At 45.4% G+C, this 23,510-nt stretch overlaps 1 protein-coding gene and 1 long non-coding RNA gene across 3 annotated transcripts; one reads left to right on the top strand and one right to left on the bottom strand.

Annotated features, from left to right (window-relative positions):
* Window positions 1-5,264: 5,264 nt before the first annotated feature.
* IBSP (integrin binding sialoprotein) lies at window positions 5,265-17,822 on the bottom strand. Of its 2 annotated transcripts, none has more exons than XM_084760002.1 (7): window positions 17,732-17,822; window positions 15,027-15,093; window positions 14,886-14,936; window positions 14,726-14,803; window positions 10,694-10,762; window positions 7,199-7,357; window positions 5,265-6,711 (listed from the first exon to the last, which is right to left on the bottom strand). In XM_084760002.1, exons 2-7 carry the CDS (start codon window positions 15,078-15,080, stop codon window positions 6,157-6,159), a joined length of 966 nt encoding a protein of 321 aa, XP_084616128.1. In that variant the 5' UTR covers window positions 15,081-15,093; window positions 17,732-17,822; the 3' UTR covers window positions 5,265-6,156. The 2 variants fall into 2 exon arrangements, with proteins under 2 accessions (XP_084616128.1, XP_084616129.1); XM_084760003.1 differs by lacking the exon at window positions 17,732-17,822 and adding an exon at window positions 17,118-17,170.
* On the top strand, window positions 15,355-18,627 carry LOC311585138. Its single transcript, XR_014775112.1, has 3 exons — window positions 15,355-15,478; window positions 15,936-15,977; window positions 18,255-18,627. It is a non-coding gene; the product is annotated as an uncharacterized lncRNA (long non-coding RNA).
* Window positions 18,628-23,510: the final 4,883 nt, after the last annotated feature.

The raw sequence follows: 23,510 nt of genomic DNA, 5'->3' as shown, positions 1-23,510 counted from the left end.
TAATCCACTCAAAAAACTTTACAATTAATAGGTCACCCAGTGTTTTATGCTTTTACACTCTTCATAACTTTGATAAGCCACACAGAGCAATGCTTTGTTTGTGCCACATATATAATATGGACACAAAATGTCATTTTCATTGTTATAATCTTATAAAGAATTTAATATATTTTCAAATTACTTTTCCTTTGTTTTTCTCCCTTGCAAAAGAATGTTCCTATCTGAGAAGATATTTCCTGTTAAATTAATATATATATATACCATAAAATATTACAAATATTATATATATCAATATCAATCTGACAGAAAAGAACATGAGTCCTAGGAAAAGAAAATTCATAGAATTTTAAGACTTAGGATTCCTGTCCTACCAAGGGGTGAACCAAAGGGAGCTAAATATACATGTTCTCAAAGCTGAAACGAATTCAAACGAAAAACACCCAACTTAAGTCTTAAATTTAGAACCTGCAATTGACAAGAACAAAAATAGTGAGACCCCTTTCTAGCTGGAAGTTTAGAGACAGGCATTCTGGGAAGAGAAGAGGCATCTGGGTGATTGATGTTGACATTCTGGGAGATTCATGTTTCCTTTCTCTCCTCCTGGAAGCTGCCCGCCTTGCTGAATTAAAAGCAAACAAAGCTGGGCCGTGGTGGTGCACGCCTTTAATCCCATCACTCAGGAGGTAAAGGCAGGAGGATCACTGTAAGTTCGAGGCCAGCTGGTCTACAAAGCGAGTCCAGGACAGCCAAGGTTACACAGAGAAACCAAGTCTCGAAAAACCAAGCCAAGCCAAAACAAAACAACAAACAAATGAACAAACATGTCCTGGAAGTTTTGTGTATAAAATAATTATAAGACAATCCTGGAAATCTTGTTCTGATGCAGAATAGTAAGATGTTATATGTGACATGTGCTCACTCATAAGCAGCACTATTCTCATAAGCTACAAAAATACCACTTTCTAAAACACCGCTGACAAGCAACCTCTCATTTTCCTGCAGATTATTTTTTTATCTTCAGAAAGTATTATCCCCCATCTTGGGCATTTCTCTCAAGCGCAGTGCCATGGATGCCACAGGGCAGCATGAAGCTTGCTGTGTCCATCCCTAGGCCGCATACCTGCTCAGCTATCGCTAGTGAAGAGACAGCACGTCAGGATAACTCACTTTTATTTTCATATTAGGAAGACGTTTTATTACAACTTAAGATGACGACTCAGAGGGTGTAGTTTAAAATGCAATTGTGATGGTCCCAGTCGGAAGGGCCCTGTGGCACTGCTGACACTTCTGGAAGTGGCTACTAAGCTTTGTTGCGTGGCCTCAAGGGAGAGAACACTGCTCATGCTCAGAGCAGTTTTACCTTCAGGGGCTGTTGCTGAAAGTAGCAAAGCCTTGAAATGGGCCACAGAGAAAGGGACAGGGTCATCTTTTAGAAGCAGGTACTTTGTGGTCCTGTGGCTCTTCTCAGCTCACCACCACCCTGCCTGCCTTTCCCCTAGTTGTAGTTGAGTAAAACTCTCCCAACTTTGTCTCCTCAGTGCTCAGCTTCAGCCTTCCGTGCGAGCCCATCTGCCCAGCTAGGACTTGCGCTTGCCCTCAGTAACAGAATGCCCTCCCCTCTGTCACCTGTCACCTCTGGTTTAGATCATCTTGTAATGCTAGGGATACTAGTAACTGACATTTTGCTGCTCCCATGTGAATGAGGAATAAACTGGCTAATTCCATTCGAGCCTGTCTGCTTGTGGAACCAAGATAGAGTATGTGGTAGGCTCAATTCTCTTAACAAATATATTTTACTATGAACTTATTAACCAAGAATCCCTCACTTATAACCTGACTAACCTAAGCAATAGGAAAAGAAGATTAAAGAGTATAATAACAAAACCGTAAGGATGTCAGTTCCAAGGAACGGTTCTCCTGGCGTAATCAGCAGGATTTCTTCTGCGGGAACCTGGAGCAACCAGAATCTGGAACCTCAGCCAGAGCCGGGAGCGCCAAAGCCTTCCCTGGAGCGGTTCTCTCTAGGAGCTTTACTAAGCGGAGCGATGAAGAGTGAAAAACTATCCCAAGTCTCCAAAGGCCCCGCCTCCTGGTTTTGGCTCACATTTATATCTCCTCTCAGAATTTGTTCAACAATGTTTTTCAGCTGCTTAATAACCAATCTCCCCCACATGGTGGTTCGACTTCTAAGGGGCTAAACATCACCTGCTCACTCACAAGTCTTTTTCTCATTCCCCACTTGCGATCTAAACAAAAAAACATGTTTATCTCTCCTTCAGAGTGTCAATCTAGCAGCAGCAGCATGGGCCTGTTACAAACCATTCTGCTGCTTGACACCCCTACACGTCTACACTTTATTAGGAGTGGAGAATGGTAACACCCACTTAATTATACAACTCACCAAAACCTACCTGGGCTGTTTTGGAAAGCATGCTTGCTAGGTAAGCTGATTTGCCTTCCTGGTAGCTTAGAAATGTAAAACAATAAGCAAGCAAGCAAACAAAAAATACCCTGAAATCAAGAATGTAGGGGTCACAGGGAGGACTGAGGGTCAGTGGGAGGACTGAGGGTCAGTGGGAGGACTGAGGGTCAGTGGGAGGACTGAGGGTCAGTGGGAGGACCGAGGGTCAGTGGGAGGACTGAGGGTCAGTGGGAGGACTGAGGGTCAGTGGGAGAACTGAGGGTCAGTGGGAGGACTGAGGGTCAGTGGGAGGACTGAGGGTCAGTGGGAGGATTGAGAGATCAGTGGGAGGACTGAGTGGTCAGTGGGAGGACTGAGGGTCAGTGGAAGAACTGAGGGTCAGTGGGAGGACTGAGGGTCAGTGGGAGGACTAAGGGTCAGTGGGAAGACTGCGGGTCAGTGGGAGGACTGAGTGGTCAGTGGAGAGACTGAGGGGTCAGTGGGAGGACTAAGGAGTCAGTGGGAGGACTCAGAGATTAGTAAGAGGACTGAAGGGTCAGTGGGAGGACTGAGGGGTCAGTGGGAGGACAGAAGGGTCAGTAGGAGGTCTGAGGGGTCAATGGGAGGACTGAAGGGTCAGTGGGAGGACTAAAGGGTCAGTGAGAGGTCTGAGGGGTCAGTGAGAGGTCTGAAGGGTCAGTGGGAGGACTGAGGGACCAGTGGGAGGACTGAAGAGTCAGTGGGGGCTCTGAAGGGTCAGTGAGAGGACTGAGGGGCCAGTGAGGGGACTGGGTTGACAGTGGAATTCTACAGTCAAGAAGGAAACTCATTTCATCAGACAGGCACAATGTGGAAGATGAGACTCCAGGAAGGAAAACAAACTGAGGTTTCTGAAGCCAAAGCACAGCCTCTGTACAGGAGAGCGGAGGGGTGTGACAGTTGTGAGTCACAGCCTGAGCCACAGCTGCTGCATGCTATAGGAAGCTGGAGCCCATGACTTACAGGAGTACATTGCCCAGGAGACCAGACCCTCTGCCTCCAGAGCACATGGGCTTCGCACCATTCCAGGAGAAGATCCTGGCTCTGAAAATGGTCAGCATTCAGGTCACAAGACCTGGTTGGTTCTAAGCTAATTGTGGGATAGGACAAGGCATATTGTCAGGCAGTGCGCCGAGCACTGGAGTCACCTTCCCACCCAGCGCTGATTCGCACTGCAAGAGCTATGCAGTGAATGCTGTGTGATGCTGTGTAATGCCGGAGAGCTGGGAACCTAAGCCTGTCTGGCTTACTTTAACCCTTCCTGGCCATTTCTGATTCCTTTGTGCCAATTGTTCATCAATAAAAATAAGGATGATAATAAAAGGGAAACTTAAGTTATTGATAAATGATACATTTTGAACATTATAAGATGTTCTTTGCATACGTTAAAAATCTCTAGAATGAGAATAGTAGTATGGTTATACAAGGGGAAAAAAGCATTGCTACAGGGCGAGGAGAGACTGGAGGAATCACACCATAAAGGCCATGCTGGCCTGGAAGTTTCCATCCTGTTGCATCAGACACTGGGATTGAAGACATATACCCTGCTTGACAAATTCTCCCTATAATAAATACTGAAGTATTTAGGGATGACGCATCATGATCTTTACGAACTCCTTTTCAGTGGTTTTGCAAAGAATTCTGGTGTTTGGTTGGTTGGTTGGTTTTGATTTTTTGAGACAAGGTTTCTCTGTGTAGTCTTGGCTGCCCTGGACTCACTTTGTAGACCAGGCTGGCCTCGAACTCACAGTGATCCACCTGCCTCTGCCTCCTGAGTGCGGGGATTAAAGAATTCTGTACACATGAGGGGAAAGAGAGAGACACAGAGACAGAGAGAATGAGGGTAAACGTGACAGAACATGCACCCGTCATGAGTTTAATATTTAGTGTTAATTACCAACCTGAGAGGATCCAAAACCAAATGGGGGAGGGGGGCTTGGGCTTTGGGCGTGCCTGCTGGGGGCATCTGGATCTTAGGAATGGATAAGGGAAGACCCTCCCACTGTGGGCGGCACCACTCCCTGGCTAGGAACCTGGGCTGTGCAGATGGAGAGAGAAACTGGGCAGCGGTGTGCGTCCACCGCCCTCAGCTAACATGAGCTGCTGCCTTGACGTCTCTGTGGTGATGGCTGGCACCCTCGGACTGTTAGCAGAAGTAAGCACCTTTCTCCTTAAGATGCTTTTGCCAGGAAAAGAGGCTAAGGCAGCGACGGTGACAGGTGCCGGGAGGGGTGTGTGCACCAGTGCGCCAGCTTCTCTGTTAAGGATGAAGAGCAAATGATGATGTGTCTTATAATCAGCACATTAAAGGAAGTGTGACTTCCTCTCATTGCGTTTCTTCCAACTGTCTATATGCTTATCTCATGTTTGGTTTCAGGTTTAAAGAGGCCGTTGCTCTCAAGACTTTCTACACTGATTGTGTGTGTGTGTGTGTGTGTGTGTGTGTGTGTGTGTAATTAGTGTGTGTTTGCATTGTGTATGTGTGTAATTTATGTGTTTGCATGTATATGTGTGTATATATGTGTATATGTAAGTGTTTGCATGTATATTTCTATGTACTCTGTGTGTTTATGTGTGTGTAGTTCTTGTGTGTGTAATTAATATGTGTTCACATGTGTGTATGCCTGTCTGTAATTTGTATGTTTGCATGTATATGTGTGTGTGTGCAGTTTGTGTGTTTACATGTGTGGGTGTAGTTTGTGTGTTTGTATGTACGTGTGGACGAGTTTAATTAACCTATTGCAGGCTCCGCCTCATTTAAAAATTAAATTTTGTAGGGATAAGCTTACCAGAAGAACAGAGGACACCCAGTCACAGTTGAATATTACATAGAAAATGTCATTTATTTAGCATAAGTTTGTTGCAGATATTTCACAGAGAGTAATTATCCATCAGGGAGGGGCAGTTGTATTAAAAACCAACTGTTGTTTATCTGGAATTCAATATAAAGTGAGCATCTTACAGCATGTACTCATGCTCGTTAGAGTTGGTGTCTCTAGGATGTGTCATTTGTTCCCTAGTGTGTACAGACAACTCTGCTCTTAGGTCTCAAGCCTTAGCCATGCGGATACATTGAGGAAAGAATGCCTCCAGATCCTCTGGGGTTTAAGCCCCAATGGAAATCAGTGTTGCTTTGTAGCTGGGCTGTTCCTCCCTCCCTAAACCCACATGCACTCCAATGCTATCTCTTTCTACTTAACCATAACACATTTGAAGGATTGCGTGTTTATTTGTGATAGAACCCCATGTGTGCAGGTCACATGAAATACACAAGGATGAGAATTGAACCTAATACAGTATTAGATAGGAGGTGTGAAAAGGAGCTACACACTTAACTGCATGCAGTGCTGTAAAGCAATCTCTCTGGGAGCCTTCTCGTACAAAGAGTATGTCTGCGCAGTTAGCAATAGCGCGCTCAGCACAAACACTACAGAGCTACAACCTCAAAGCATCCGGTCTAGTCCCAGCTCAAAGCACCGGCCATACTGCTCCACAATGGCTCTGGTTTACAATGTCCCTTCAGTGAAAAAAAGAAAGAAAGAAAGAAAAAAAGCCCGCTACAAACAGAAGCATTTGCGGAAATCTCTCTGGGACTGTAGCACCATTCCGCACTGTAAAAACTTGCACGCCTGCTCTACTGCACCTTCCTGAGTTGAACTTTGAAACTGGTAGCCGGGTGCAAGGACAGAATGGGGGACTCACCCCAGGAGGGGCCTTCACTGATGGTAGTAATAGTCTTGACCCTCGTAGCCTTCATAGCCACGCCCCTTGTAATAGCTGTATTCGTCCTCATAGGCTCGGTAAGTGTCCCCGCGAGGCTCCGCGTTCTCGTTGTCGTAGACTTCGTACTGAGAGTTGTACTCATTGTTGCCTGCTTGTTCGTACTCTCCCCAATACTCCGCAGTGCTGCTTTGTATGGTCGGTGGGGAGGTGGCCTCATAGGCTTCGGGCGATGGGGTCGTGTGATGAAACCCGTCCAGCGGGACAGTTGTCGTGGGGCTTTCACTGGTCTGCCCCCCGCCACCAGCTGTGTTTCCTGCGGTACCTGCTTCAGTGACGCTTTCTTCCTCGCCTTCTTCGCCGCCATTGTCCCCTCCGCTGCTGCCGTTCCCGCTGTCCACCTCCGTGGAGTTGGTGCTGGTGCCGTTGACGAGCTGCTCGTTTTCATCCACCTCTGCTTCTTCGTTTTCGTTTTCTTCCTCCTCTTCCTCTTCCTCTTCTTCGTCGTCACTTTCCTTCGTCTTTGCAGCCTCGCTTTCGGCGTCTCCAGCCTGCAAAGGAAGGTTTGGAATCATCCAAATCTTAACTGTGAAGGGAAGCTCAGAACTTCTGGACTGATGGCCTTGTTACGGGTGCTGTTTTGAGTTTTGAAGAGAATTTAATTTGTGAAGGAATTGGTGATGACATAAAAAAATTCAGAATAGATACCTTGTGATGGGCTCTGGAGGGTTGGGGGTGTACCTGAGAATCCTACCCTGTGGGCTCTGACGTGGGGTGCTACCTCTCTGGCCTTTCATCCATTCTGTTCCGTCTGCTGCTGTCTTCAGCTATGATGTAAACTGTCAAGTAATCGCTAGGGAAGGAAACTCACAGAACGTCACCCCTCCTTTGTAATCAGGGAAAGCGTATCTAATGTTGCTTCTTTGATGAAGTAGTAATATCAGGAAAGTTGGTATCAAATTATTATGTGTATGGTGTCAGGGAAACTGGGATATCAGCAGAGAGATGAAAATAGAGACAGCTTTTGGGGCTCAGTACCTTCTTGGGCAGTTGGAGTGCAGCTAACCCGGGCTCTTCTGCAGTGGCCGTCTCTGTTTCGTAGCTGGGTGTCACTCCTGCGAGGGTGACATTCTCAGCTTCCGCTTCTTCACCTTCATTGCCAGCAGAATCTTCATTGTTTTCCTCCTCATTTGAAGTCTCCTGGTGAAAACATCCAGAGTTCAAAGTCTACTACACCTGGGATGAAGCTCAAGACTTGCTGCGGCTTTGAGGCACTAACCAGAAACAAATTTCAGCTGAGTCGTAACTGCCTCCCCATGTGCCATTTCCCTCCTTATTTCTGAGAACTCAACGTTCTTTAATCCTATTTACCCAGCTGTTTAGGATGCCTCAATGATTTATGCTTTCTGTTTTATCAGCTCAGCGGTATTTGCACTTTAGGTGTTTGGCACACAATTGTTTCTTCTGGACATGAAACTCACAGTCGTGTATAGCGCCAGTACATGAAGATGATTAGAAATCAAGACTTGAGCAAATGTACATTATAATCTTTAACATTTTTGTTCTTTTAGCCATGCTGTGAGGTAACAGTTTGTAAACTGAGCTAGTCCAACAGTATGATTAACACCTACTAGTAAAAGTCTGGGTTTCATATATATAACTTTATGTATTTAAATGAGTACCAGACAGTTGAATTTACCTGAAAGGTATTTCTGGGAGATTGTGACATTAAGATAATGTTAGGATTTCAGGAAAACAAACTAAATCCAAGTTTGGTCTGGCTTATGGAAACAAATTGACCAAAGCAGGTTTTTTTCTCATTAAGTTTGTGAATGCTGTAGTTTCTGTGAAGGGTTTGGTCCAAGCCAAGTCTACTGTTTCAAGCTAGGTGTGCCCGGTATCTCATGAATGCTGTGCTGTCAGGGTTTCTTAATAATTCATTCAAACAGATTCAACTTAGTGGTATAAGAAGAAAGTACTAACATCATTGGAAAGAGGCTGAGACTCAGAGGTTGTGCTAGTAGGTTCCTGTACCCTCAGTTTACTGAGGAAAAGCTGGAAATTGTGTGGTGATGTAGCACCACGTAAGAAATCCAATGGATGAGAACTCACTGGTGGCTGGGCCAGGACTGAGGAGCGGCCGGCCTCCCAATGTCTACACTGTCTCCTCTAGGATCCTTTCTTGGCTCAGAAACTTAACTGAAGAATGTTCTTGTGCAAATGAAGTAAAAAAGGGAAATGGGTAGGGCTGATGCTCAGGCTCCAGGCGTCTCACTAGACAGAAAAGGTTACGCACACATTTTTAAGACTGATTAACCTCCAGAACAGGCAAAAGGTGTGAAACCTGGAGCACCAGCTGTGTAGGTGAGGGTGGGACTTTGCCTGGAGCATCAGCTGTGTAGGCGAGGGCGGGACTTTGCCTGGCTGCTCCTGCTTCTGAACTCCCATCAGTTGCATTTACTACCGTCAAACCAAGTGCATCTTTAACTCAGAAGCTACACCTAAAGTAAAACAGCCTCTCCAAAACTAGAGAGCACAGTCACTCGAAGAAGTCCTAGAATGCTGCCAGCAGCAAATGTGTAGCAGCCATAATTTGGAAACTACCAAAACAACCATTTTCAAATGAATCATACATTGTAACGGATTGATAATACTGGGTAAGGATGGTGAGGATCAGATGGTTGGGCCTCTGAAGGTCAGAACAACAGAGACCTCTTACAAAAGGGTGCATGCATTCTATATATAGACTGTATATACAAATACTATATAAAAGTATATAAAGTATTGCATGTAAAAATAAAAACAAGCAGAAGCCAACCTATTCAGTTATAGTCAGACTCATGTAGTCCAGGTGGAGTTGATTGACGCAGTACTAGGCATGTGCCATTTTCTGTATTAGTGCTGATGCTGCTCACGTCTTCAGTTTCTACACTTTCAATGAGCTGATAATGTTACCTTGTATGTTTCAATACAAAATTAAGCAAGCCTTAAATACTTTAAAGTGTGTGTGTGTGTGTGTGTGTGTGTGTGTGTGTGTGTGTGTGTGTATGGTGTTCTAGTCAAATAGAAAATGGGCCCAGGTAGCTTCCTCATGTGAACACAACCCCTGGCGTCTGTCTGTACCTCTAACTGGAACCATCAATTAAATTTTAAAGAAGAAATGAAGATGAGAGCATGTCAGGAATGGAGGATCCCTGGGTCTGCCCACTTCGTCATGGTGACTGGAGCATCTGTTCCTTTGACAACTTCAAATCCAAATCATGTGATGTTCACTGGGACCCCGGTGTGCACAGGACGGATGCTGGGCAGTATGGGTGCCACAGAAGAGGGCACAGAACAGCCCTTTCCTTACACGGAGCTCAAAGTAGGGGTCCTGGGTCTTCGGGGATATGTGGAGGTGGCTGGCAACATTTTGGGTGTCATAACTTTGTCAGAGGCCCTGATCCTTCTGTCTTCACCACCATCTCCACCACAGCAAGCCAAGAACCGCTGCGGAGAGATGCCTGGCTATGCAAAGGCCACGTCACAACTGCTGGACACAGTAGCTATTGTAGAAGGGATGCCTCTTCCTTAGCTTTGGGATATGACTGAGCTGCAGCAAGATTTTGAAGGGCACTGGGCGCACACACGTTTTTTTTCTGGCCCTGGCTTGGCATTATTTTAAGGCCTGCCCTCAAGTGGTCAGTGTGATAATAACACAGAGAATGTTACTTAAGCAAAAGAAAAAACTAAAACTTCATCACCGGTCAAGTTGCCACATCTTTTGCTTTCAGGAGAGCTGACACAGATGTTCGTTTTTTGTTTTTTTTTTTTTACTGTCATTTCCTATTCATAAATACCACCTAGAAATACCCAAATTTAGAAGGTTCCTAAGCCAAGGGTAACTATAATTGACTACCCAGAAAAATATATCTTTACTGGCATGCTTCCTTAGACAAGGATGTGAGTTATAAAGGTAATGGCATATTATTTACAAGCTATATACATGAACTTTAGCCATGAATTACAGTAATTTAAATGTTTAGGAAGATGTTTATATGTCTTGAGTATCTGGGTTTCTGTAGTCTAAATATTAGACAAAAAACATTAAATTATTCTTAAAGAGATCGGCTGCATTCTGTAGATTAAACCGGGGCACCACTGTAGAGGTTTCCCTTGGCTTTCTATACTGCCCACCAAGAGGTGGACCACAGCAAGGTTAGGAGTACTTTTTTCTTGCCTACTATCATGGGCACCAAACACAAATAAGTGGCAGGCTGCTTTTTAATGGGTTTTGCTCTTCCCTTAAAATTCAGGCACCTTTACTTTTGTGTACCGTGTCTAGGTGACTTTAACCCCAAATTGCAATGGTGTTTGAGGCAGGTTATTTCAGTTGTTTCTAATTTAAATAGCATTCTACCTGTCCAAAATAGCAGTCTATGAGTAGCTGGTCTGGTGGAAATGGCTATTTTCTGATCCCAGAATTCATACAGCAGTTTCCTGTTAGCTCCTTGTGCTGCTTGGCTTGTTATGAAGACTTTAAAAATGTCTTACCTCTTCCTCCTCCTCCTCCTCATCTGAGCTGTCACCATCTCCATTTTCTTCAGAAGAGTCGCTGCCACCCTAAAATATACACATGCATATACTGTGTCCATGTGTATACACACGTGATGCATAGATACACACTCCCACACAATGAAAATTTCCTGACAATTAAAGTGTAGCATGGAGATATTTATGTACACTTACCACTGTCAGCTTGATTGATTTTCTAGCACAGAGAGGTGCCGAGCTGATGTGAGAAGTGGGTACATGTGTGCATGTGTGAAATGAAAAGTAAGCAACAGTGTGGAAGAGGGTGTGCACTTTCACTCCCCAAACATAGATAATATGCTGAAATACTGCATTTTATGTAAAAGCCAAAATTTAAAAATCACAAAATTGCTTAATTTGGAAAGAATTCAGGACCTACCAGGCACAGCTCTCCAAGAAGGAACCATTCAAAAAAGTGTGATTTCCACAATGATTTCTAAGAACATAGATTTCATTGTCTAATTTTCTTAGAATATATAGGTGATAATGATTTAGCTCACTGTAAAGTGCAAACTGGTATTTGATAATTCTCTTAGATACTATAATTGAAATTATTATAATTTTATTTAAAGAAATTAAATTTGTGTTCCCAGCTTTTCAATTTAATTAAAACTAATTTTTAAATAACTGATAGATACACGGTTAGATTGGATAAAAGATAAAAGTTATTATAATTAGCTGTGATTATAATAAGTTAAACAAGGATTATACATAAGAAACATGAGTCAGTGAGCTTTACTGGGGTCTTTCCTGTTGTTGCTTTAATCCCCCCCCCTTTTTTTTTAATATTCTTGCAGTGCTGTGGGTCAAACTCAAGCAAACGCTTTACACATTAAACACATCCTTATTCTGAGGCTTCTTCTTTTAAAAAAAAAAAACTAACTGTAAGTCTAAACAAGCATCAAAACTTCCAAGTCAAGAAAGGAAATTCTTCTACCAAACACAGCCCAAACTGGGTCTCTCTCTTACTTGGCACCAGCCCCATAGCGCCCTGAGGCCTCACGGCATCCCCATGGCTTCCTGAGGCCTCACGGCATCCCCAGCCCCATGGCACCCTGAGGCCTCACGGGCATCCCCAGCCCCGTGGCGCCCTGAGGCCTCACGGCATCCCCAGCCCCGTGGCGCCCTGAGGCCTCACGGGCATCCCCAGCCCCGTGGCACCCTGAGGCCTCACGGGCATCCCCAGCCCCATGGCGCCCTGAGGCCTCACAGCATCCCCCGCCCCATGGCTCCCTGAGGCCTCACGGGCATCCCCAGCCCCGTGGCACCCTGAGGCCTCACGGGCATCCCCAGCCCCATGGCGCCCTGAGGCCTCACAGCATCCCCCGCCCCGTGGCGCCCTGAGGCCTCACGGGCATCCCCAGCCCCGTGGCGCCCTGAGGCCTCACGGGCATCCCCAGCCCCGTGGCGCCCTGAGGCCTCACGGGCATCCCTAGCTTCTGCCATTTCCGCCCATTGGTTTTAGCTTTGATCCTGACGACTAGTGAAGCATCCTGTTCTTGGAGACCATGACTTAGAAGGACCGTTATCCTCTGGGTTAGGAATAAGGCTGCAGGAAGGCTCATTTGTGTATGCTCACGGCAGTCCCCGTTGGCCTCCTGCTTCAGGTGGCCACGTCATCCAGCCAAGGAAAGGAAACGCTTGTTACCTTGGGCCAATAATAACTTAGGGTGGAAAAAGAATACTTGGGCCCTCCCTGTACTGCCATGACCCAGTACTTGTCTGTCCCACACCTAGAGTGGAATAAAACAAACCATTATATTTGAGCTATTTCCATTTATTAAATCGAATATAGAGGATCGTATATTTAGATCACCAGTGCTGTTTCTCTCAGCTGGGAGTGTGCTGGGGACCTTTTAGGCTCCCTTCCCTCTAGTTTCCTCCCTAACTCTGCTAACATTCTACTAGTGTGTGTGTTGGGAACCATTTAAAGCTATATAGAACACCTTAAGGGTTTGTATTTTATTTTATTATTGTTAAATTTAATTATTATTGTTTAATCACTTCCCCCCTTTTTTTTTTACTTATTATCAACTTATTACAAGTTTTTCTGATTCTTCCAGAGTCTTTCATATATTTATATAGGCACATGAAAAAAGATAGATAGATAGATGATAGATAGAAGACAGACAGATGTCTTTGTGGAAGATATTCTGAAAACCCACATTGTACGCTAGCTAAATATGATAAAAGAAATAAAATTAAATCTTGTCCTCTGCAAGTTGGCATGCTAATCAAATAGCATCTTAAACATAAAATGTAATTCTTCATTAAAACAGCACAGGATACTAAATTAAGCTGATTCATACTTTTCCTTGACCGTTCATCATAGAGACAATCTATAGCCGACTTGCTGATGGCTTTGCAACCTGTCTGCTCCATTACGTGCAAGTTGGTAACTTACATGTGATTTCCCACAAACAGCTTGACAGACTAGAGCAGGAAGGTCAGAGTTAATACAGTGTAACACTCGGGGTCAGGATGACCACTTTGGATGCAAACAGACCCTGGCATAAGCTAGGAGAAATCAAACTTTGTAAAATAAGAGCTTGTCACAGATTATCTCAGAAAATTGTATTTGAAGATTTTTTTTTTTACTTAATAACAACTACCTTACAAGTTCTACTTAACTTGGTCAGGCCTCTGTATATAATTCATGAGAAAAGTCTACTTAACTTCTGTGGGCTTTGAGCCTATCAGTAATAGAGTAACTTTACCAATATTGGTATCCGATGGACCATAGCTATAAAAATTCCTAGGAGGGAATAGATGTACCTAAGTATTAGATATTTCAGAGAAGTTTGCCAGCCACATGAGAACTAGGATTTATATTGTTTCTGTTTTAGAGAGAGAACAATTTTGCAAATGGATCCTGTTTATTTCTGGACCTGGGGCGAGCCAGAGACTGGAAGACAATTCTGAAAGCCCACAACTCTTGTGTCATCCGTGCTCATATTTCTGTGGTCGCACAAGTTCCCTATAATTATGATGGTGCTGGAAATACTTGGCGACTATAGTTCCCTATCATTGCGTGAGCTGGAGAGGGGTTAGCCTGACATATGCTGAGACTCGGAGCCAAGCCACTGCACCGAGGCAGCGTCCTCAGCACCCTGCTGCTCGCAGTCCTTGCTGGTCCTGGGTCAAATGGCACCTAAGTGATGCTCTGGACCCAAACTGTACAGAAGTAGTGTCACTCTAGTCAATTGTGTATTTAAAATCGACGCCACACCCTTCCCTCCAGTATTCACAGGCCTCACTTACAAGTAACCCAGCAAAATGGGATGTCTCATTTTTACCTATAGCTATTTTTCCTTCTTGTTTACACATTTTAGTGATTTTTCCCCCTTAGACTTCATACATTTCACAAGTTTGTCTCTTTTCTCCTCAGTGTTTGAGCCAGACCCCATTATATCTGTGTTTCGTGTGTGTGCAGCTCTGCCACATAACAGGGTAAGGTGTCTGAAAAGTCCTATCGCTGATGGTGAGTTACCAAGACTACTGCTGTCCAAAGCCTCTGGTGCCTGTGAACCTAGCTTTTCCCATGCCTGGAGGACACTGAAATGTCACATGTGAAGGTCTGGGTGGGGGTACTGAGTCACAGCAGCACGTCTACTCCTATAGATTGTCTCTATGATGATGATAGAAATTATAGTATCAATCAGCTTAATGACCATTAGTGACCTTATCACTGGCTTTATTGTCAGCAGCTGATAAAATGGTTCTTTTTTTTTTTTTATCAGCAGGTTAGCTGAACACTGGAAAGCCACATGCCACAGTGTTTGTTTCTATCGCTTCAAGGCTTCAACTCCATGTGCTGTGTCTCCTGTGTTAAAGAAAACTTAGAATTTTTTAAAATAGTAAGTTCAAGCTTTCGTAGCAAGAAGTCCCCTTGGATGAAATGTGTTGAGAGTGAATGCAGACGCTTGAGGGTTAAACCTGATCCCTGTAATACAAGTTTAGTGAGTGGGAAGGAAAATTAAGTCTTGCACTGACCTGGACTGGAAACCGCTTTAGAGCAGGGTAAAAGTAGGCATGCTTATAAAGAAAGTAGCGGGGCCGGTACTTGAAGACCTGCACAGACAAAAGCACCATCGTCACGTTGGATGTACACGGGTATTAAGTAGGCATAGGGAAGTTTCCTGAGGTCAGTTACCCCGTTTTCTTCAGAATCCTCTGCTTTGGCCCTTCGATGGAAATTTTTCATCTGTTGGAAAGAACGTTTTTCTGTTACATACCCTGTTTACACAAGGATGCGTAACTACCCAAAACACAGGCTTTCCCATAATGAACTTACGGAGAAAGCACACGCCATTCCCAGAATGCCGAGCAAAATCAAGGCAGTCCTCATCTTGCAGCTACTCCTGCAAGCCAAGAAGGGAGAGAATTAATTGATATTTAAGTGATTCAGTTGATCTTAACTCACTTAATTCCCATTTGAGCCCATTGTAAGCAAGTTCCTGGCTGGGAAGGTGTAGGCACTTGCCTGCCACACGTGGGGAGCCTGTGCTTGACCCCCAGCCACAAAGAAGTCTATGTTTATTTTCAAAGTTCTTCTGCCTATCCTGTAGATGTGTCTGGACGGCCCTGAGTGCCATATTTGATTTACGCATTTTTTTCTGTGATTTTTCAGGTGAGGACATTGGATCCATGCATCCAAATCTAAATAGTTGGGGTGCTTCACACAGAGGTGGAGAAACCCCCAAATACCACTGATGAGGGAAGGTCAACCACACCACCAGCTGGCTTGTCAGTGCAGCTGCGCCCTGTTCCGTGCCTATTAGTTACAATTCAAGCAACTCTCAAATGTGTGGAAATGAGCTACTAGAAGTTTCCAACTTCTATGCAGAGAGTTTTAACTGAAAGTTCATCCTTAAAATAGGCAGAAGGGAGCCTTCCCCCTGTGAATACCTGTGAATACTTCACAGTCGGTTTAGGGCCTGCAAGAGAGAGGGGGAAATGAGCGGAGGAGGGAGGGAGGGGGGGAGGGAGGGAGGGAGGGAGGACGGAAGGAAGAGATGGGGAGAGGAAGAGAGAGACAGAGACAGGGGTGGGGTGGGGGAGAGAGGGGGAGATGGGTAAGGAGAGTGAGAAGGGGAGGGGCAGATAGAGGAAGGGGTAAGGAAAGGGGGAGAGAGGAGAGAGGAGAGCAGAGAGAGAGAGAAAAAAAAAACAACTCCTAATATGTGAAACACTATCCCCATAGCAGGAGGAAGAGCTCTTCAGAGTCTCATCTGGAAGGTATCAGGTAAATAAATCTCCTCAAATTAGGTCTCCTCAGCTCCATTTCAGTTTCCCGTCTCTTAGTGTGGTGCCCTGGGATGGATACAGCTGCTCTACGGAGCAGTCAAAGAGGCAACTGTCAGCGGGTGGGTAGTCCTGCGTGATCCTGGGGCACAGGGACAGCGCCCCACCTCCACACGGCCTCATTATAAATAGAAGCAGACACCGAAACGTTGCCCTAAGATTTGGTTTTAAAACTCTATCCTCGAGAGCTTGAACAATGGTTCCTGGAGCCCCACTACCTGCTCCCTCACAGCTGATGGGAGCAGCTCCGTACAGGGTGGCGATTTGGTGACATGACGGGAATGGCAATGTTTCCAAATACATTTTGTAAAGAAATATTTAAAATGTACAAAATCCATGACATGTATTACACTCCGCGGGGGATTTTTTTCTTCAAATTTCACCTCATCATTGGTGTTCGCTACATCTACACTGAGTATCAGGTGCTAAAATCACCATTGTGCAGAGCAAAGCATGAGGCACTGTGGGTGTGGGAATGCTGATTTGATGTGTACACACAAAGAAAGGGAGTGGAGCAAGAGAGAGAGGGAGGGGGAGGGAGGGAGAGGGAGGATGGGAGAGAGAGGGGGAGTGGGAAAGAGAGAGAGAGAGAGAGAGAGAGAGAGAGAGAGAGAGAGAGAGAGGGAGAGAATAGCTTAGCAAACTTAGAGGAGCAGGGGGTTGGTCTGGGAAGATGGGCCACCTGCTTAGGAAGGTGGATGCAGCACTCCTGGTGCTATAGTTAGGAGGCAAATGCAGGAAAACCATTCAAGGACACCCTTGGCTACACAGCAAATTTGAAGCAAGCCTAAGCCATAGGAGATTCTGTGCATCATAAAACAATAGCAAGGAAGGAAAAGGAGGAGGAGGAGGAATTGGAAGAATGTTACTTTGTAGCTTCATAAAAACATAATATTCATAGTATTCAAAGAACTAAAAACTTAAACATACAGAACTGTAGACAGAGCTGTGATGACAAAAATTTCTCACAAGAAATCATAAACTAACCATAATGAAAGCCTGACAGGGATGATAATATTTTACACATGAAAACAGCCAATGGAATATGAACACCTCAACCGGTTGCCCATGGTAATCTCACCTTGCTTTGCTTTTTGAATCACCAAACAGCGGAGACTTCCTTCGTGGCCACTGCTGACTTACGCAACTCAGACACTGTTAGTGGATCATGTTAAACACTTGCTTATATACAGGCCAGCGAAGTCATTTCCTTGCCTACTTGTACACACCTCCACACTGATTTTAGGGCTAGGGGGTAGGAGCAGTTTGAAGTTTAACACAGAGCATATGGAGAAGACTGCATTGTTGAAATGCAGGTGAGGTGTAACTTATGGACACGCGCTCACCCAGGCAATTTACAGCTGTAAACAGTACTGCAGTTAGGTTACCTCAAATTTGCCAGCGTGAGTAAAACAGTTGGCCAGGACGTGCAGGAACAGAAAGTGAGACGCACCGTTTTCCAGTTCCTGTGTCCGGTCTAACAGTTCAACTGCACGCTTAGGTTAGCAAGCCTGTCCTTTGGGAAGAACCCAAGCACAAAGGTCCCTGGTTCACAGCAAGCAAAAAGCTCAACCCGGGCCGTTGTGCACAATGCAGTAATATCCACATTCCAACTACAAATTCCTAGCCGAAGCCACACAAGTACGCCTGAGGTGCCCGGCTGTGAGGTAAGCAAGCTTGCTCATTAAGCCTTACCCTTCGGAAGTCCTGGCTGGACTGAGTGAGTGGCACGGATTGTTCCCTCTGCTGTCACTCACTCATTCACTTGCTCTTTCAGGCTATAAACCCTTCTCTGCCTTTCAGCAGCCAATCACGGCCAAGGCCAGCATGATGATGTCAGCCTGTGGGTTCTCACCAGAAAAATCCCAAACTTCCACACGTTTTCAAGAGTCAGGCTCAGTTGAATAAACATGAAAGGCAGGTCTGGTGCCAAGGGGTTTGCATTGTGGGATTTAATTGAAGGGTTGGAAGAAGATGGTAGTTAGAGTTCTGAATATATATAATAATATACTGCATTTCAAATAAAATAAATAGAAAAGACTTGGGCATTTAAACCTTCACAATTATACAAGTTTTCACTATGTTGGAAGAAAGGAAAACTGGCTGCTATGGCACATGACACCACATTAGCCTAAAAGCACTAAGTAAGGGCAAGGGGCTAGAGGCCAGAGCTATTTAATAGCCATTCTTTTATGTTTCTTCCTGAAACATGTTTCAGAGATTCGTACGTCATATCTGATGCGATTGAATCATCCAGATTGCCCAAGTGCTGCGGAAACACAGTGCTGACTGTGAGAGCTGCAACGTTTGAGAGGCGCAGACCAAGAAGGCACCTTAACCTTTTATAAAACTAGCCCAAGGGGCATGTCCCATGAAAGTCTTCACCTACCAGGAAAGTGGGTCAGAGGGGAGGACATCCTGTTGGGACTCTAGGTGAGAGAAGTATAGGAGAATGGGGAAATAGAAGGATCCAGAGGGTCCTAGAAACCTACAAAAAGAACATTATGATGGGCAGATCTGGGGCTTCTGTTCAAACTGCTGCACCAACCAAGGACAATACGTGCAGTAAACATCGATCCCCTACCCAGATCTAGCCAATGGACAGGACATTCTCCACAGTTGAGTGGAGAGTGGTGACATGAACTCTGGTGCCCCATATTTGACCACATCCCCTGGATGAGGAGGCCTGGTGGCACTCAGAGGAAGCATAGCAGGCTACCAAGAAAAGACCTGATACCCTATGAGCATATACAGGGGGAGGAGGTCCCCCTCAGTCACAGTCATAGGGGAGGGGAGTAGGGTGAACATGGGAGGGAGGGAGGAATGGGAGGATACAAGAGATGGGATAACAATTGAGATGAATAAATAAATAAATAAATAAATAAATAAATAAATAAAAGGACTTTGCACCGTCTGGTATGTGGCCCTCCTTGTACAGTTGTGGGTGTATTTTCATTCGTCTGCATATATATATATATATATATTCCCCTCCCCCCCCCCCGTGGGTAGAGAACAGTTGTGAGCACTGCCAGGACGTGGTTCATGATTATGAAGATGGTTGTTGGAAAACAAGACCATAGTGCATGAATCAGCACACTGAGCGTCGCCTACGCTTGCAGAGCAAAGTCTTCAGTGTTCTGCACTCTTCTCTGGTCCCATCTCTTCGTTCTCCTCAGCTGGTGTCTACTTTACAGAAATGGATGTATGTCATTGTTTCTCAGGTCCCGGTTACCCTGCTAGACCCTACGGGTGGTTTAGCTAAAGAAAAGTATTTCAGCATCTTTTGGAAAATATAGAGCCATAAAAGAGATGCTGAATAAGCTCCCTTTATTCAATGCAACCCCATAAGCTCAGTTGTGCAAAGTTTGGATTACTCAGTTTTCTACCGAACCGAAGTGTTTTTACAGGACACAGGGAGCTAAACAAGAAAACCTAGCGCTTGTTTTTAAACGCTCGTGGTCGTGTGTGGAGAAAGCCATAGGCGGAGAGCCCAGAGGCAGAAAAGCCTACGAGGCCCAAAGGAGCGATGAGGGGAAAGAGGTTAAATTCTAGATATGGAAATGTAACAATGCCAAGAACCTGAAACTAGACAGGCCACGAGCCCCAGGGGACGCCCCACTGCTAGTGCTCTGCTAACTGGCGGTGAAATGACTTCTAATGACTCGTTGGCGCACGCCTGTGTCAGTGCCTGGCTCACGCCGCTCCACAGAAGCCTGTTCTTGTACAGGAACTGATGCCGAGGCGCACCACGGGGCAGCACGTAGAGAACAAGAGACTTCAGAACACTCACTCTGAACGGAATGATTTTACCTCAAGGCTCGGGGATTCAGAAAGATTTGTAAGAGCCACAGGTACTGGATGATTTTGAGGAAACAGCGTTTTCCAGACACAGTGGGTCAGATACACGTGTGAACTTACACACTGCCCTGTACACACTCAAGCCAGACAAAAGCCAAGCAGAGAGGAGGGCACGTGAGCACAAAGTCCCAAACCCAGATAAGAAGATATTTACGAGCAGTAGCTGGTTGCAGGAGGGGAAATCAGTTTTCTCCAATGACGCGACACTGAGGACACCAACCACACTGCAGGGAAAGGCCGGCGCTCGGGAGCGGTTATGCACTGTGAACCAGATTCCATGTTTGCAGTGCCGTCCCCTGTAGCCCCCCGTATGGAAGGGATGACAAGTGCTCACTGGCCATCCACCTAATGGCCTGCACCTGCTTGAATGAAAGGGTACACTGAGAGTCAAGAATGGGGTGTTGCTTTGACTCTTCCTCAATCTTGATTTTATTATGTAACCACTTGGAGGTTAAAAAGATGCTTTCACAATTTTGTAAAGTGTCCTCTGGTATATACTTCAATCACTCACAAGGCATCTGGCCAAATCTAGTTGAGCCTTTGCACCTACCAGGTCAGAGGAAATTTAAGTTATAGACAAAGACGTGAAACGGCACCGTCGGGATGCACTCCAGAATATAGGAAATGTCCTTAGACACACTGCCTGCTTTATTCAGTAAAATAGTCAAATAGCAGAAAAAATAAAGTAAAAGGAAGGGAACACTAGGGGTCAAAAATTACTTTGAGGGTCTGAAGTGCTCAGCAGTTAAGAGCACTTAGTCCTCTGCAGAAGACAGTGGTTCAGTTTCCAGCGCCCACTGGGTGGTTCACAAAGAGGGGGAGGGAGGGAGAGAGGGAGGGAAGGAGGGAGGGTGGATGGGAGGGACAGAGACAGAGACAAAGTCAGAGATAGAGAGACAGACACACACAGAGACACACAGACACACAATTTTATTTCTTTTTCTTTTCTTTTTTCCTTTCTTTTTTTGTTTTGTTTGTTTGTTTGTTTGTTTGTTTGTTTGTTTTTTGAGGCAGGATTTCTCGGTGTAGCCTTGGCTGTCCTGGACTTGCTCTGTAGACAAGGCTGGCCTGTAACTCACAGAGATCCACCTGCCTCTGCCTCCCCAAGTGCTGGGATTACAAGTGTGCACCATCATGCCTGGCTTACAATTTTTTCTTTTGTTAAAAATACATTTTCTCACAATATATTCTGCTCACACTTTTCCCTCCCTCAACTCCTTCAAGCTTCTCCCCACCTCCTCTGCCGTATGGACCCACCCCAGTTCTGTCTCTCCTTAGCAGATATGTAGAGAATAAAATAAAATCCGATACCATAAGAATAAACAAACTGGGACGAACAGAAGAAAAAGAGACAAAGAAAAAGCACAAGAAACACACATAGATGCAGAGACACATGTTTGTGCACACAGGAATCCCATAAAAACACACAACTGGATGCCATGACATGTGCAAGGAACCTGTAAGGTTAAAAAAATAAAATAAAACTCCCTGACAAAACACCGTGAGACAAAGAACTCTCCAGGAATGTCACTGAGCGTTGGCTGTTTATCCCCGGGCATGGGGCCGACCCTTAAGACTGGTTTGTTTCACCAGTGAGACTATGGGAGAAAACTAATTTTGCAGTTGCAAGTGATTACCAATTGGAGATCGTTCTGGGCTAGGGAAGGGGGCCTGTATCCACGTCTCCTGTCAGAACTTCAGGTCCATCAGTCCCACAGCAACCGACTCCAAGCCTAGACCCAACGCAAACTCTTACTGAAGACCTCCGCGTTCTGGCAGAACCGCATCCTGTGGGGCGGCGGTGGCCCAGACTATGCCTCCTTGCCATCTGCTTCTTGTTGTTGTGTTCTGCCTCTGCATCCGTTGTTTTATGTGGAGACTGGGAAACCACATCTGTGGCTATTTACACGAGACTGCAAGTTCTCATAGACGTTGACATCGGTTGAACATGACTGAGACGCATCAATTGATTCTATTCTTATAAAATGAGGGGAGACCCGGTGGCGACACATGGCGCTATTTGTGGCCGGTAGGCCCAAGGGCAGAGCGCTCGCAGATCATTCTTGACACGGTTCCTGTCTCAAAACGTGAACTCCTGAATCTTCCTCCGTCCTTCCAAACTGTCATTATTCAAAATTATACAGGAATGAACAAAGCTGATGTCTGTTTGACCTATTCACAGCTTTCCTAGTTGCTTGTGTCCCCCCACAGTGTCACCAGTTCCTCCCTATTGGCTCCTTTTCATTGCCATTTAAATTTCAAGTCTCTTTCATAAAAGAAAGAAACACAACCCTCTCCCCATACACATCCCTACACTTACACACACACACACTATACATATACGTATACATATACACACATCCTATATATGCATATGCATCCTATATATACATACACATCCTGTATATACATATACATCCTATATATGCATGTACACCCTGTATATACATATGCACCCTATATACACATATACACGTATACCCACCCTTCTGCATCCCTGTCTAGCTCTTCCTACGTGACTCTCTCCTCGAGCTTCTTGAGAGTCACCAACACCTGCTATGGTGGGTTGAGTGACAGTCGTCCCTACAGACTTGGGCATCTGCACATTTACTTGGTCTCCAGTTGGCGAAGCGCTTAGGGGGGCTTAGGAGGCGTGGCCTTCCTGGAGGAAGTGTGTACTTGAGTGGGGGGGATCCTTAGTATTCTAGTTTGTTCTCTGTGCTTCTTCCTTGCCCTTGAGGGTGGGAGGTCTCATCTTCCTGCTCTGGCCACCATGCGATTGTTGCCTCTGTAAGATGGACTGTTCGTTATCCCTCTGGAGCCAGCGATCAACACAAACTCTTTCTTCCCTAAGTTCCTGTGGTCCTGGTGCTTTGGCACAGCAATGGAAGAATGACTACCATGGCCTCCGATTCCACCTCCTTCCTGCCTGCTCACCTTTCAACCTGTCTGGCCGCAGCCTTGGCCTCCCCCACCTCTAAGGACCCGGCTGCGCAAAGGCCCACGGCACTGTGCTCAGGTTCCGCTGTCCCTTCTGCCCAGCACTGCTAAGCTTCTCCTCGCTGCCTGCCACACTGTCCCTCCCTGTCATTTAGACTTGTGTGCTCTGGGGAGGGGGGGAATTCTGTATCCATCTTATCTTCCATTCTGCAGACTGTTAAATTATCTGTGACTTTGTCTCCACATTCCATTGCTTAATACAGATGGTTCCCTACCACCCTTCAAGCCGACTGTGGACGGTGCTACCCGGAAGATTCGCCTGCTCTTTTCTCAGCGTTCTTTCGCCCTGCTCCTCAAGATAGACATCCATGTTGCTTCCTTGTCGTCGCTTACATGGATCCATCCCTCCTTCATCAGTGTGGGGCCACCCCGCCATCAATTCAATGCCCTGAAAACCTTGCTGCTGTCCACCTCGGCTCTGCTATCTCACCTGACATAGTATTGCCTCTCCTACATTGATACAAAACTTCTTCACTGTTTTCCTTGTGTTCTGCTTTTCATGCCTGTCATCTAAGTGAGCTTTCTAAAACACAAAGACGTTGAAAGTCTCTACATAAAATGCCCCACTACTCAAGGTAAAATTTTGATCTTTCTAGTCGTGTAGAAGGCTGGTACT

This window comes from Acomys minous (assembly GCF_964271855.1).
Source record: "Acomys minous genome assembly, chromosome: 15".
Classification (NCBI taxonomy): domain Eukaryota; kingdom Metazoa; phylum Chordata; class Mammalia; order Rodentia; family Muridae; genus Acomys; species Acomys minous.
This window is presented reverse-complemented; position numbering and strand designations above follow the sequence as displayed.